This window comes from Lichenostomus cassidix, unplaced genomic scaffold (genome assembly GCF_008360975.1).
Source record: "Lichenostomus cassidix isolate B80296 unplaced genomic scaffold, HeHo_3.0 HiC_scaffold_37, whole genome shotgun sequence".
NCBI lineage: Eukaryota > Metazoa > Chordata > Aves > Passeriformes > Meliphagidae > Lichenostomus > Lichenostomus cassidix.
This window is the reverse complement of record NW_028147279.1, coordinates 1,367,224-1,381,134: the sequence shown is the minus strand read 5'-3', so window position 1 is coordinate 1,381,134 and position 13,911 is coordinate 1,367,224. Positions and strand designations below refer to the sequence as shown.

At 54.6% G+C, this 13,911-nt stretch overlaps 2 protein-coding genes across 3 annotated transcripts; one reads left to right on the top strand and one right to left on the bottom strand.

Moving 5' to 3' along the window:
- Nucleotides 1–69: 69 nt before the first annotated feature.
- On the bottom strand, nucleotides 70–2,076 carry TYROBP (transmembrane immune signaling adaptor TYROBP). Of its 2 annotated transcripts, XM_085044732.1 has the most exons (4): nucleotides 1,798–2,076; nucleotides 1,218–1,238; nucleotides 1,012–1,128; nucleotides 70–225 (listed from the first exon to the last, which is right to left on the bottom strand). In XM_085044732.1, the coding sequence occupies exons 1-4, from the start codon at nucleotides 2,033–2,035 to the stop codon at nucleotides 134–136; spliced, it is 468 nt and encodes a 155-aa protein (XP_084900858.1). In that variant the 5' UTR covers nucleotides 2,036–2,076; the 3' UTR covers nucleotides 70–133. The 2 variants fall into 2 exon arrangements, with proteins under 2 accessions (XP_084900858.1, XP_084900859.1); XM_085044733.1 differs by lacking the exon at nucleotides 1,218–1,238 and having other exon boundaries at nucleotides 1,798–2,058.
- Nucleotides 2,077–2,306: 230 nt separating this feature from the next.
- LOC146423574 (uncharacterized) lies at nucleotides 2,307–12,220 on the top strand. Its single transcript, XM_085044619.1, has 7 exons — nucleotides 2,307–2,405; nucleotides 4,007–4,048; nucleotides 5,685–6,920; nucleotides 7,312–7,728; nucleotides 9,246–11,291; nucleotides 11,353–11,827; nucleotides 11,875–12,220. Exons 3-7 carry the CDS (start codon nucleotides 5,687–5,689, stop codon nucleotides 12,218–12,220), a joined length of 4,518 nt encoding a protein of 1,505 aa, XP_084900745.1. The 5' UTR covers nucleotides 2,307–2,405; nucleotides 4,007–4,048; nucleotides 5,685–5,686.
- The last annotated feature ends 1,691 nt before the right edge of the window (nucleotides 12,221–13,911 follow it).

The window sequence follows — 13,911 nt, the reverse complement described above, 5'->3', positions numbered from 1 at the left end:
ACGTCAGCACCCCGCGACAGCACCGCCGCCCTCACAACCCCGCGCTCAGAAATTAAACGAATTTTGGGGTAAAATGGCTGCAAAACGGGCAAAAAGCGCTTTAATGCGGAGGGGGAGGGGGGAGGATCGGCGCTCAGCGCTTGAGCTCGCTGTAGAGATCGCCGCGCGCTCCCTGCAGCTCCTGGTAGGGCGAGTCCTGCTCCGGGGGGCGGGGCTTGGGCGGGGCTGAGGGGAAAGGGGCGGGGTCAGCGCGGAGCCACGCCCCTTTTGTAGTTGATTGACAGGTGAGGAGCCGGGGTGAGCGGCCACGCCCCTTAAAGGCTGGCTCCGCCCCATTGACCACGCCCCATCGATGACCACGCCCATTCTCAGCAATGACCACGCCTACCCACTTTAACCACGCCCTCCGGACCACACCCTATTAAGCTCCACCCCTTTAACTGACCCAATATGGCCACACCCCTTTAGCACTGGCTCCACCCCATCTGGCCACACCCCGATTGGCCCAGCCCACCCAGGCCACGCCCTCTTCTTGCCAATGCTCCATCCTCATTGGCCACACCCTCCTGGCCACACCCTATTAAGCTCCACCCCTTTCGGTGTTGGCCACGCCCCTCCCGACCCATCTGGCCACACCCCGTTAGCACTGGCCACGCCCCTGATTGACTCCGCCTGCTCAGGCCACGCCCCCTTATGGCCACACCCTCTTCCTGGCCACACCCACCCTCATTGGCCACACCCATTTAAACCACGCCCCCACTTAGCTCCACCCCTTTTCATGTCAACCACACCCCTCCCATCCCACCTGGCCACACCCCTTTAGTACTGGCCACGCCCCTAATTGCCCCAGCCTATTAGCCCACGCCCCTTATGGCCACGCCCACATCCTGACCACGCCCCACCCTCATTGACCACACCCATTCAAACCACGCCCCCAGTCGGCTCCACCCCTTTCCATGTTGGCCACGCCCCTCCTCCCCCACCAGGCCACACCCCCGTGGCCACGCCCACCTGGGCGGCCCCGCCCCGCCAGCCAATAGGCTCCCGCGGCGATCAGCAGGGTGAGGATGACGTCAGCAGCCACGAGCGCCGCGATTGGCCCGGCGCCCGGGAGACACCCGGAACATTCTGGAAGGGGGGAGGGGAGAGAGAGCCGCTGACCCCACGTGACCTCCCGACCCCTCCCCCACGTGACCCCGGGGTGGGCGTGGCCTCACCTGGCTCTGCGCTCGCTGCTCCTGGGGGAGGGGAGGGGAGGGGGGAGGGGCGGAGCCGAGTTAGCCCCGCCCCCCGCTGCCCCTCCCCCACCTTCCGGCGGGGCGGGGGAGGGGTGAGGTCAGCGAGGTGGGGGTGGGGCGGGTGGGGGTTTGGAAGGGTGGGGAGGGGGCAGAAAGGTGGGGAGGGGCAATGAAGGTGGGGGAGGGGCAGGGATGGGTTACGAAGGGTGGGGGAGGGGCCGGGGAGACCCTAGGGCAGTGGGGGAGGGGCAGAGGTGTATCCAGAAATGGGTGGGGAGGGGTCCGGAGAGTGGGGGAGGGGGATGGGGGAGGGGCACCGGGGGGGTCCCCAGGGGTTGGGGGAGGGGAGGATTTTCCCGCCATTTCTCTGCCGTTCCCCTCCCCCACCCCATCCGGGTCACTTCTCCTTTCGGCCCGGAGGGTGGGGGAGGGGCTGAGCGAGTGGGGGAGGGGCGGGGGGATTGGGGGAGGGGCAGTAAGACCCCCCCGGGGTGGGGGAGGGGCTGAGGGGGTGGGGGAGGGGCGGGGGGGGTCTCCCTGGGGTGGGGGAGGGGCTCACCGAGCAGCAGCGCCAGCAGCAGGCCGAGGGTCCCCGGGGGGCTCATGGCGGCGCTGGGGGAGGGGAAAGGGGCGTGGCCGGGTGGGGCTCTGCAGGCCACGCCCCCTCTCCGGGCTCCGCACCCCATTGGGCGGCCAAGCCACGCCCCCTTTGGCCACCCACACCTTGTGACTCCCCCAAACTTCCCTTTTTGGGGTTCCCGGCTGTGGCCACGCCCATTCCGGCTGGCCACGCCCATTCCTGACAAGCCACGCCCCTTCCGAAGCCGCACCGCCTATCAAAAAGCCCCGCCTCCCCGTTATGCCCCGCCCCCTTTAAAAGGCGCGCGGTCCCTTTAAGAATCTCTGGGCGTTGTCCTCAACCCGCTGAGGCCCCGCCCACCGCGCGCGCTGATTGGCTGCATCCACAGCGCCGCCTGATTGGCTCGGCGATCGCCACAACACCCGGAAGTTGCGCTCTGATTGGTCTTCTCGCAAGGCGGGATTAAGGCGGGAAAAGCCAAGCGCTGATTGGTTGGTTTCTGAGGGGTGGTGGGCGTGGCCAGCCGCGCGCAGGGCAGGGCGGGAAATCCGCGGCCTGAGGCGATCCGGGCGGGAGAAACCACTGCGGTAGGGAGGGGGGAAAGGAGGGATTTTGGGGGAAATTTGGGGGAAATTTGGGAAATTTTTGGATTTTGGGGTGTCTGGGTGAGACCGCTTGGTGGGGGGAGAGAATTTTGGGGTTTTTTGGGGAATTGTGGCGTTTTTTGGGGGGTTTAGGGTTTCCTGAGGGGATCTGGGTGTCTGGGAGGAACCATTTGGTGGGGGGAGAGAACTTTCAAGGCATTTTTGGGGTTTTTTTGGGGTTTTGGTGGTTTTAGGGTTTCATGAGGGAATTTGGGTGTCTGGAAGAGACCATTTGGTGAAGGGAGAGAATTTTGGGGGTTTTGGGGGGTTTTTTGGGGGTTTTTTGGTGGTTTTAGGGTTTCATGAGGGAATTTGGGGATCTGGGAGACACCATTCGGCAGGGGGAGAGAATTTTGGGTTTTTTTGGGGGTTTTATTGGGGATTTTTGGGGTTTTTGGTGGTTTTAGAGTTTCATGAGGGGATTTGGGGTGTCTGGGAGGAACCATTTGGTAGAGGGGAGAGATTTTGAGCCATTTTGGGGAGTTTTTTTGGGGTTTTTTGGTGGTTTTAGGGATTCATGAGGGGATTTGGGAGTCTGGGAGATACCATTTGGTGAGGGGAGAGAATTTTGGGGGTTTTTTGGGTTTTTTGGGGGTTTTTGTGGTCCTGAGGGGATTTGGGGTGTCTGGGAGAGACCATTTGGTAGAGGGGAGAGATTTTGGGCCATTTTTGGGGTTTTTTTTGGTGGTTTTAGAGTTTCATGAGGGGATTTGGGGATCTGGGAGGAACCATTTGGTGAGGGGAGAGGATTTTGGGGTTTTTTGGGATTTTTGGGGGTTTTTTGGGTCTCACGAGGGATTTGGGGTGTCTGGGAGAGACCATGTGTCGGGGGAAGAGGATTTTGGAGGTTTGTGGGGGATTTTTGGTGGTTTTAGGGATTCATGAGGGGATTTGGGGGTCTGGGAGGAACCATTTGGCAGGGGGAGAGAATTTTGGGGGTTTTTGGGATTTTTTTGGTGGTTTTAGGGTTTCATGAGGGGATTTGGGAGTCTTGAAGATACCATTTGGTGGGAGGAGGGAATTTTGGGGTTTTTGGGGGGATTTTTGGAGCATTTAGGGGTTTTTGGGGGGCTTACAAGGGAATTTGGGGTGTCTGGGAGAGAATTTGGGGGTTTTTTTTGGGATTTTGGGGTTTTTTTGGGGGGTTTTAGGGTTTCATGAGGGGATTTGGGTGTCTGGGAGGAACCATTCAGGATTTTGGGGGTTTCGAGTGGATTTTGGGGGATTTGGGGTGTCTGGGAGAGACCATTTGGCGGAGGGAGAGAATTTGGGGGATTTTGGGGTTTTTTTGGGGGTTTTAGTGTTTCCCGAGGGATTTTGGGTGTCTCGAAGAGACCATTTGGCAGGGGGAGAGAATTTTGGGGGTTTTGGGGGATTTTTGGGTCTTTTTGGGGTTTTTTGGGATTTTTGGGGTCTGGAAGGATCCATTCCTGCCCCGGGGGGAGTTTAGGGGTTCCGGAAGGAACCATTTGGGATTTTTTGGGGGGGTTTGAGTGGATTTTGGGGTCTGAAGGGAATTCTGGGTAATCCCAAATTCATTCCAGGTTTTCCTGAGGAGATTCTGAGTGAAGCCAAGTGGATTTCAGGTGAGCTTGAGTGGATTTTGGGGGATTTTGGGGTGGATTGGGGGAATTTGGGGATATTTGGAGGGAATTCGGGGATTCTGGGGTGTATTTGGGGGAATTTGGGGGGAATTTTGGGGATTTTTGGGTGCTTTTGGGGGAATTTGGCAGGAATTTTGGGATTCTGGAGTATATTTGGGGAAACTTTGGGGATATTTGAAGGTAACTTTGGGATTTTCTGGTGGTTTTGGGGTGATTTTGGCCATATTAGGAGGGAATTTTGGAATTTGGGGGAATTTTGGGGACATTTGGAGGGAATTTTGGGATTTTGGGGTGATTCTGGGGGAATTTGGGGGGAATTTGGGATTCTGGGGTGTATTTGGAGGGAATTTTGGGGATATTTGAAGGTAACTTCAGGATTCTGGGGGAATTTTGGGGAGTATAAGGAGGCAATTTTGGGATTTTGGGGTGATTTTTGGAAATTTTGGGGATATTAGGACAGAATTTTGAGGATTTTGCGGTGGACCTGGGGATTTTTGGGGATATTTGAAGGTAACTTTCAGATTTTTGGGGACTTTTGGGGGATATTAGGAGGAATTTTGGGATGTTGGGGGAATTTTGGGGATGTTTGAAGGTAACTTTGAGATTTTTGGGGGATATTAAAAGGGAATTTTGGGGTTTTGGGGTGATTTTTGGGGAATTTTGGGGAATTAGGAGGGAATTTTGGGGTTTTGGGGTGATTTGGGGGATTTTAGGTGGTTTTGGGATCTCCTGGGTGAATTCTCAGGTACTCCTGACTGGTTTTTGGGGATTCCAGGTGGAATTTGGGTCATTCCAACTGGGATTTTGGGGTTTTACTGGGATTTGGGTCATTCCGACTGGAATTTCACTTTTCCCAGCTGGAATTTTGGTCCTTCAAGTTGGGATTTTGGTCTTTCCAGCTGGGATTTTGGGGTTTTAAGTGGGATTTGGGATTTGGGTCATTTCGACTGGGATTTGGGTCATTCCAACTCCAATTTCAGTCTTTCCCCCTGGAATTTTGACTCTTTGAACTAAGATTTGGGTCATTCCCGCTGGGATTTGGGTTATTTCCACTGGGATTTTGCTCATTCCAGCTGGGATTTGGGTCATTCCAGCTACAATCTCAGTCTTTCCCCCTGGAATTTTGGCTCTTTGAACTAAGATTTGGGTCATTCTCACTGAAACTCAACCCATTCCAACCGGGATTTTGGCAGAATTTTCCACTCTCTCAACATGAAATTCCGGGATTTCGGAATTTTGGGATAACTAATTCCCGTTTTTCCCCTTTTTGCCCCCGTTTCTCCCTTTTTCCCCCCCTTTTTCCACCCGTTTTTCCCCGTTTACCACCTGTTTTTCCCCTTTTTCCCCCTGTTTTTCCCTTTTTTCACCCGTTTTTCCCCATTTTCCACCCGTTTTTCCCCTTTTTCCCCCGTTTTTCCCCATTTCCCCCGATTTTCCTCATTTTTCCCCCGTTTTTCCCCCCAATTTTCCCCCATTTCCCCCATTTTCCCCTTTTTCCCACCCGTTTTCCCTTTTCCACCCGTTTTCCCCTTTTCCCCCGTTTCTCCTTTTCCCCCCCATTTTTCCCCATTTTCCCCCCATTTTTCCCCGTTTTCCCCCCGTTTTTCCCGTTTCCCAGCCATGCCTCCCCCGCGCTGCAGCCGCTGCCCGCAGCCCTCGGCGCTGCTGCGCTCGCGCTCGCTGCAGCCCTTCTGCCGCCGCTGCTTCCTGCGCGCCTTCGAGCTGGAGACGCTGCAGGCGCTGCTGGACACGGGGAGCTTCCCGAAAACACCCGGAAATTTCCCGGAAATACCTGGAAAACGCACTGAAATCCCTGGAAATTACCCAAAAACTGCAGGAAATCAGCCTGAAATCCCCAGAAATCACACTGAAACTGCAGGAAATCAGCCTAAAACTGCAGGAAATCAGCCTGAAATCCCTGGAAATGACACTGAAACTGCAGGAAATCAGCTGGAGACGCTGCAGGCGCTGCTGGAACCCGGAAACTTCCTGAAAACACCCAGAAATTTCCTGGAAACACCTGGAAATTACCTGGAAACCGCTGGGAATTACCCAGAAACTGCAGGAAATGACATTAAAACTGGTGGAAATCAGCTGGAGACGCTGCAGGCGCTGCTGGACACGGGGAGCTTCCCGAAAACACCCGGAAATTTCCCGGAAGTACCTGGAAAATGCACTGAAATCCCTGGAAATTACCCAAAAACTGCAGGAAATCAGCCTGAAATCCCCAGAAATCACCCAAAAACTGCAGGAAATCACCCTGAGACGCTGCAGGCGCTGCTGGAACCCGGAAACTTCCCGAAAACACCCGGAAATTTCCTGGAAACTGCAGGAAATCCCACTGAAATCCCTGGAAATTACCCAAAAACTGCAGGAAATCACCCCGAGACGCTGCAGGCCCTGCTGGACATGGGAAATTTCCTGAAAACTGCCGGGAATCACCCGGAAACTGCAGGAAATTTCCCGGAAACACCCGGAAACTTCCCGGAAACCGCCGGGAATCATCCAGAAACTGCTGGAAATCAGCCTGGAACTGCAGGAAAACACACTGAAACTGCAGGAAATCACCCTGAGACGCTGCAGGCGCTGCTGGAACCCGGAAATTTCCTGAAAACACCCGGAAATTTCCCGGAAAATGCCAGGAATTACCCTGAAATCCCCGGAAAGCACACTGAAACTGCAGGAAATCACCCCGAGATGCTGCAGGCGCTGCTGGAACCCAGGAACTTCCCAAAAACTGCTGGGAATTTCCCCAAAATACCCGGAAATTTCCCAGAAAATGCTGGGAATTACCCGGAAACAGCAGGAAATCACCCAGAAACTGCCGGAAATCACCCCGAAATCCCCGGAAATTGCCTAAAAACCACCGGAAATCCTCCCCAAACTGCTGGAATTTTTGCCCAAACCACCCAAAATTCCCCCCAAACCTCCAGAATTTTTGCCCAAACCACCCAAAATTCCCCCCAAACCTCCAGAATTTTTGCCCAAACCACCCAAAATTCCCCCCAAACCTCCAGAATTTTTGCCCAAACCCCCCAAAATCCTCCCCAAACTCCCCAAAATCACCTCCAAACCCCCAGAATTTTTGCCCAAACCTCCAAAATCTCCCCCAAACCCCCAAAATCCCCCAAACCCCAAACCCCAAAATCCCCCAAATTCTCCCCAAACCCCCCAAATCTTCCCCAAATCCCATCCCCCAAACCCCCCAAATTTCCCAAATCCCCCAAAATCCCCCCAAAATCCCCCAAACCCCCAATCTTTTGCCCAAACCCCCCCAAATCCCCCCCAAACTCCCCCCCAGGCCCTCCTCCCCGGCCAGGCGGTGGCCATCGCCGCCTCGGGCGGCAAGGACTCCACGGTCCTGGCTCACCTGCTCTCCCGGCTGAACCGCGACCACCGGCTGGGTCTGCGCCTGGCGCTGCTGGGCGTGGACGAGGGCATCGCCGGCTACCGCGACGAGGCCCTGGGGGTCCTGCGGGGGGTGGGGGCGGCGCTGCCCCTCCCCCTGCTGCTGGTGTCCCACCGGGAGCTGTTCGGGTGGCAGGTGGACCAGCTGGGGGCGCTGCTGGGCGGCAAGAGCCGCTGCACCGTCTGCGGCGTGTTCCGGAGGCAGGCGCTGGAGAGGGCGGCCAGGGAGATGGGGGCGGACTGGATCGCCACTGGTGAGTGACTGGGGGAGACTGGTTTAGATTGGGAGGGACTGGGAGGAAAAATCACGGAGGTTTTGGGGTGAAAAATGGGGATTTTGGGGTAAAAAACGGGGATTTTAGGGGAAAAATGGGGATTTTAGAGTGAGAAATTGGACTGGTTTATACTGGGAGGGACTGGGAGGCGCTGGAGAGGGCGGCCAGGGAGATGGGGGCGGACTGGATGTTGGTGGTGTGGGGGGTGGGTGGTGGGGGGTGGGGGGTTTTGGGGTGTGGGGTTTTGGGGTGGGGTTTTGGGGGTGGGGTTTGGGGTTTGGGTGGTTTTTGGGGGGTGGGGGGTGGGGGGGGGGGGTGGGGGGGTGGTTGCTACTGGTGAGCGTGGGATTGCACTGGTTTGTACTGGGAGGGACTGGGAGGGAGTGGGGGGAGAAAACGGGGTGGTTTTGGGGTGAAAAATGTGGATTTTAGGGGGAAATTTTGGGATTTTAGAGGGAGAAATGGGACTGGTTTATACTGGGAGTGACTGGGAGGGAGTGGGGGGAAAAAATGGGGTGGTTTTGGGGTGAAAAGTAGGGACTTTGGGGTAAAAAATGGGGATTTTAGGGGAAAAATGGGGATTTTAGAGTGAGAAATCGGACTGGTTTATACTGGGAGGGACTGGGAGGGGATTGGGAGGGGATCAGGTTATACTGGGATATACTGGGAGGGACTGGGAGGCGCTGGACAGGGCAGCCAGGGAGATGGGAGCGGATTGGATTGCTACTGGTGAGTGACTGGGGAGACTGGGATGGACTGGGAGGGAGTGGGGGGAAAAAACGGGGTGGTTCTGGGGTGAAAAATGGGGATTTTAGGGCAAAAAATTGGGATTTTAGAGTGAAAAATGGGACTGGGATATACTGGGAGGGACTGGGAGGAGAAAACGCAGCACTTTTGGGGTGAAAAATGGGGATTTTAGGTGGAAAAATGGAACCGGTTTATACTGGGAGTGACTGGGAGGGGATTGGGAGGGACTGGGAGGTCATTGGTTGTTGCTGGTGGTCACTCAATGGTCACTCACTGGTCACTCACTGGTTTTTCATTGATGACTCATTGATCACTCACTGGTCACTCATTGGTTACTCATTGGTCACTCACTGGTCACTTATTGGTTATTCATTGATCAGTCACTGATCACTCATTGATCAATTTCTGGTGATTCACTGATCACTCCTTGATCACTCATTGGTCACTCACTGGTCACTCACTGGTTTTTCATTGATCACCCACTGGTCTCTCACTGGTCACTCCCTGGTCACTCATTGATCACTCATTGGTTTTTCATTGGTCACTCACTGGTCACTCAGGTTCACTCACTAGTCATTCACTGATCACTCATTGGTTACTCATTGATCAGTAATTGGTCATTCATTGATCACTCATTGGTTTTTCATTGATCACTCACTGGTCACTCATTGGTCACTCATTGGTCACTCATTGATCACTGATTGATTTTTCATTGATCACTCACTGGTCACTCCCTGGTCACTCCCCAGGACACAACGCTGACGACGTGGCTGAGACTGTGCTGATGAACTTCCTGCGCGGCGACGTCGCCAGGCTGCGGCGAGCGGCCAACGAGGCCTCGGGGGCCACTGTGGCCACCAACGGGGTCACTGCGGCCACCAGTGCCACCAGGGCCACCAGCGGGGTCACCATGGCTACCGACATCACTGTGGCCACCAACGGGGCTACTGTGGCCACCAATGTCACCAGGGCCACCAATGGGGCTACTGTGGCTACCAACATCACTGAGGCCACCAACGGGGTCACTGCGGCCACCAACGCCGCTGGGGCCACCAACAGGGCTACCGTGGCTACCGACATCACCGGGGCTACCAATGGGGCTACCATGGCTACTGACGTCACCAACTCAGCGAAAATTAACGAAAAGCTCACAAAATCCAACCGGAACCGAAGCAAACCCAACGATGACTCAGCGAAACTCAACAACTCAACGGCAGCCGACGATGACCAAATGGAGTCCAACCAGAACTCCATGGAAGCCAAGGAGAACCCAACGGAACTCAACGAGACCTCAGTGGAAGTTCTGGAAAACTCAACGAGACTGTTGGAAAACTCAACGGAACCCAATGAGAACCAAATGGAAGCCAAGGAGAACCCAACGGAACTCAACGAGACCTCAGTGGAACTTCTGGAAAACTCAATGAAACTGTTGGAAAACTCAACGGAACCCAACGAGAACTCAATGAAACTGTTGGAAAACTCAACGGAACCCAAGGAGAACTCAATGGAACTTCTGGAAAACTCAACTAAACTGTCGGAAAACTCAGCGAAACCCAACGAGAACCAAATGGAACCTAAGGAGAATTCAGTGGAATTTTTGGGAAACTCAACGAAACCCAACGAGAACCAAACGAAACCCCAGAAGAACCAAATGGAACCCGACAGGAACTCCACCAAACCTAACAAAACCTCAATGGAACCCAAAGAGAACTCAGTGGAACCTAATGAGAACCCAATGGAGCCCAAGGAGAACTCAACGGAGCTCAACGGGAAATCAATGGAACTTCCGGAAAACTCAACGAAACTGTTGGAGAACTCAATGGGACCCAACGAGAACCAAACGAAACTCTTGGAAAACTCAACGGAAGCCAACGAGAACTCAACCAAGCCCAACCAGAACTCAGTGGAATCCAATGAGAACTCAATGAAACCTAAGGAGAGCTCAGTGGAGCTTTTGGAAAACCCAACAAAACTGTTGGAAAATTCAACGGAACGCAACAAGAACCCAACGAAACCCCAGAAGACCCAAGAGGAACCCAATGAGAACTCAACGGAACCCAATGAGAACTCAACGGAACCTAATGAGAACCCAATGGAACCCAAGGAGAACCCAACGAAACCCAACGAGAACTCAATGAAACCCCAGAAGACCCAAATGGAACCCAACCAGAACTCAATGGAACCCAACAAAACCTTAACCAAACCCAACCAGAACTCAACAAAACCCAACGAGACCCTAAGAAAACCCATCAAGAACTCCACAAAACCCAACAAAAACCCCGCAAAACCCAACAAAAGCCCCACAAAACCCATGAAAAACCCCAACAAAAACCCCACAAAACCCAACCAGAACCCAACCCAACCCAACCAGAACCCCCCCAAACCCGCGCCGCCGCCCTGGCCGGTGGTGCCGCGGCTGAAGCCGCTCCGCCACGCGGCGCAGAAGGAGATCGTCCTCTACGCCCACTTCCGGGGCTTGGCCTACGCCAGCGCCGAGTGCCGCCACGCCCCGCTGGCCTTCCGCGGCCACCCGCGGGCGCTGCTGAAGGACCTGGAGGCCGTCCGGCCGGCCGCCGTGGCCGCGCTAGCCCACTCGGGCCGCCGGCTGGCCCTGGGGGCGGCGCCGGGGGAGGGGGCGGCGCCGGCGGCCTGCGGGCGATGCGGGGCGGTGGCCAGCGGGGAGCTGTGCATGGCTTGCGTCCTGCTGGCCGCGCTGGACAGGGGGAGGCCCAAGGTGGCGTTGGGCAAGCGCGGGGTCAGGGTGGCTAGCGAGGGCGGGGGGGTGTGGGAGGGGGGTGGGGCTAGTGGGCAGTGGGGGGGGCAAGGAGGTTGTGGTCAAGGGGGTTGTGGGTGTAGAAGTAGCGGTCAAGGGCTTGGTGGCCACCAGGGTGGGGCTAGTGGTCAAGGGCTTGGTGGTCACCAGGGTGGGGCTAGTGGTCAGTGGGGTGGTGGCCAGCAGGGTGGGGACGTTGAAGGTTGTGGTCAAGGGGGTTGTGGGTGTAGGGCTAGTGGTCAAGGGCTTGGTGGCCACCAGGAAAAGGGTGGTGGCCACTGGGGTGGTGGACATGGAGAAGGTGGACATGGGGTTGGTGGCCACCAGGGTGTGGCTAGTGGTCACTGGGGTGGTGGTCAAGGAGGTTGTGGCTGTAGGACTAGTGGTCAAGGCCTTGGTGGCCACCTGGATGGAGCTGGTGGCCACCAGAGTGGGGACATTGAGGATGGTGGTCAAGGGGTCAGTGGTCACCACGATGGTGGCCAAAGGCCTGGTGACCAGCAGGACAGCCCTGGTAGCCACAGTGGCAGCTGTGGCTGCAGGTCTGGTGGTCAAGTGGTCAGTCATGGTGGCCACAGGGCTACCAGTCCTGGTGACAATCCCAGTGGGCAGGGGGGGTTTGGTGGCCACAGTGACCACCTGGCTAAGAACTTTGGTAGCCAAAATGACCACCTAACCAAGGACTTTGGTAGCCACAGTGACCACCTGGCTAAGGACTTTGGTAGCCACGGTGGCCACCTGGCTAAGGACTTTGGTAGCCACGGTGGCCACCTGGCCAGCAGGTTTGGTAGCCCCGGTGGCCAGCTGGCCAGCAGGTTTGGTAGCCCCGGTGGCCAGCGGGCCGGGCCGGTGCAGGTGGAGCTGCAGGGTCGCTCTGGACGCTCCGAGCGGCGACTGCTGAGCGGCTTTGGCCACTGCAGGTCACTGCAGCCGGACATCTGGGACTTCTGAGGGACAGCTGGGGACAGCTGGGGACAGCTGGGGACATTTTGGGGACATTTTTGGGGTTTTTGGGAACATTTGGGGTCATTTTTGGGGTTCCTTGGGGACATTTGGGGTCATTTTTGGGGTTCCTTGGGGACATTTTGGGGTCCTTGGGGACATCTGGGACTTCTGAGGGGACAGCTGGGGACATTTTGGGATCATTTTGGAGACATTTTTGGGCGTTTTGGGAATATTTGGGGTCCTTGGGGACATTTTGGGGACATTTTGAGGATGTTTTTGGGGACATTTTGGGGATATTTTGGGGACATTTTGAGGATGTTTTTGGGGACATTTTGGGGACATTTTGAGGATGTTTTTGGGGACATTTTGGGGACGTTTTGGGGACATTTTGAGGACATTTTTGGGGACATTTTGGGGTCCTTGGGGACATTTTGGGATCATTTTGGAGACATTTTTGGGGTCTTTGGGAACATTTAGGGTCATTTTTGGGGTCCTTGGGGACATCTGGGATTTCTGAGGGGACAGCTGGGGACAGTTTGGGGACATTTTGGGGATCCTTGGGGACATTTCGAGGTCCTTGGGGGCATTTTTGGGGTTCTTGGGGACATTTCGGCGACATTTGGTGTCATTTTGGGGTCCTTGGGGACATTTTTGGGGTGTCTTGGGACATTTTGGAGGACATTTGGGGACATCTGGGACTTCTGAGGGGACAATTTGGGGTCCTTGGGGACGTTTTGAGGACATTTTTGGGGTCCTTAGGGACATTTTGGGTCCTTGGGGACATTTTGGGGTCATTTTGGGGTCCTTGGGGACATTTTGGGGTCATTTTGGGGATCCTTGGGGACATTTTTGGGGACCCAAGTTAATTTTTTGTGTCACTTGGGGTCATTTTTGGGGTTCTTGGGGACATTTTGGAGCCCCTTGGGGACATTTGGGGACGTTTGGGACTTCTGAGGGGAAAATTTGGGATCCCTTTAGGGACAATTTGAGGACATTTTGGGGACACAGGTTAATTTTTGGTGGTTTTTTGGGTCATTTTTTGGTGGTTTTTGGGGACATTTTTGGGGACAATTTGGGTCATTTTTTGGAGGTTTTTGGGGTTTTTTGGGTCATTTTTTGGTGGTTTTTGGGGACAATTTTGGTGGGTTTTGGGTCATTTTTGGTGTTTTTTGGGGACAATTTGGGTCATTTTTTGGAGGTTTTTGGGGACATTTTTGGGGTTTTTTTGGGTCATTTTTTGGTGGTTTTTGGGGACAATTTTGGTGTTTTTTGGGGACAATTTTGGTGGGTTTTGGGTCATTTTTTGGTGGTTTTTGGGGGACAATTTTGGTGGTTTTTGGGTAATTTTTTGGTGGCTTTTGGGGACATTTATGGTGTTTTTTGGGGACATTTTGGGTCATTTTTTGGGGACATTTTTGGTGGGTTTTGGGGACAATTTTCGTGGTTTTTGGGTCATTTTTTGGTGGTTTTTGGGTCATTTTGTGGTGGTTTTTGGGTCATTTTTTGGTGTTTTTGGGGACATTTTTGGTGTTTTTTGGGGACAATTTTGGGTCACTTTTTGGGGACATTTTTGGTGGTTTTTGGGTCATTTTTTGGTGTTTTTTGGGGATATTTTTGGGGTTCATTTGGGACATTTTTGATGTTTTTTGGGGACAATTTGGGTCATTTTTTGGAGGTTTTTGGGGACAATTTTCGTG

Bases quoted from the DNA above. Each gene is read 5' to 3' on its own strand.
- TYROBP (XM_085044732.1), bottom strand. From the start codon at position 2,035: ATGGGCGTGGCCAGCCGGAATGGGCGTGGCCACAGCCGGGAACCCCAA. The intron at 1,129-1,217 runs GTGAGGCCACGC...CCCCCCTTCCAG, and splicing joins AGCAGCGAGCGCAGAGCCAG to AATGTTCCGGGTGTCTCCCG. The intron at 226-1,011 runs GTGGGCGTGGCC...CTTTCCCCTCAG, and splicing joins GGCGGGGCGGGGCCGCCCAG to CCCCGCCCAAGCCCCGCCCC.
- LOC146423574 (XM_085044619.1), top strand. From the start codon at position 5,687: ATGCCTCCCCCGCGCTGCAGCCGCTGCCCGCAGCCCTCGGCGCTGCTG. The intron at 6,921-7,311 runs GCCTAAAAACCA...CCCAAAATCCCC, and splicing joins CCCCGAAATCCCCGGAAATT to CAAACCCCCAATCTTTTGCC. The intron at 11,292-11,352 runs GTGGGGCTAGTG...TTGTGGGTGTAG, and splicing joins CGGGGGGGTGTGGGAGGGGG to AAGTAGCGGTCAAGGGCTTG.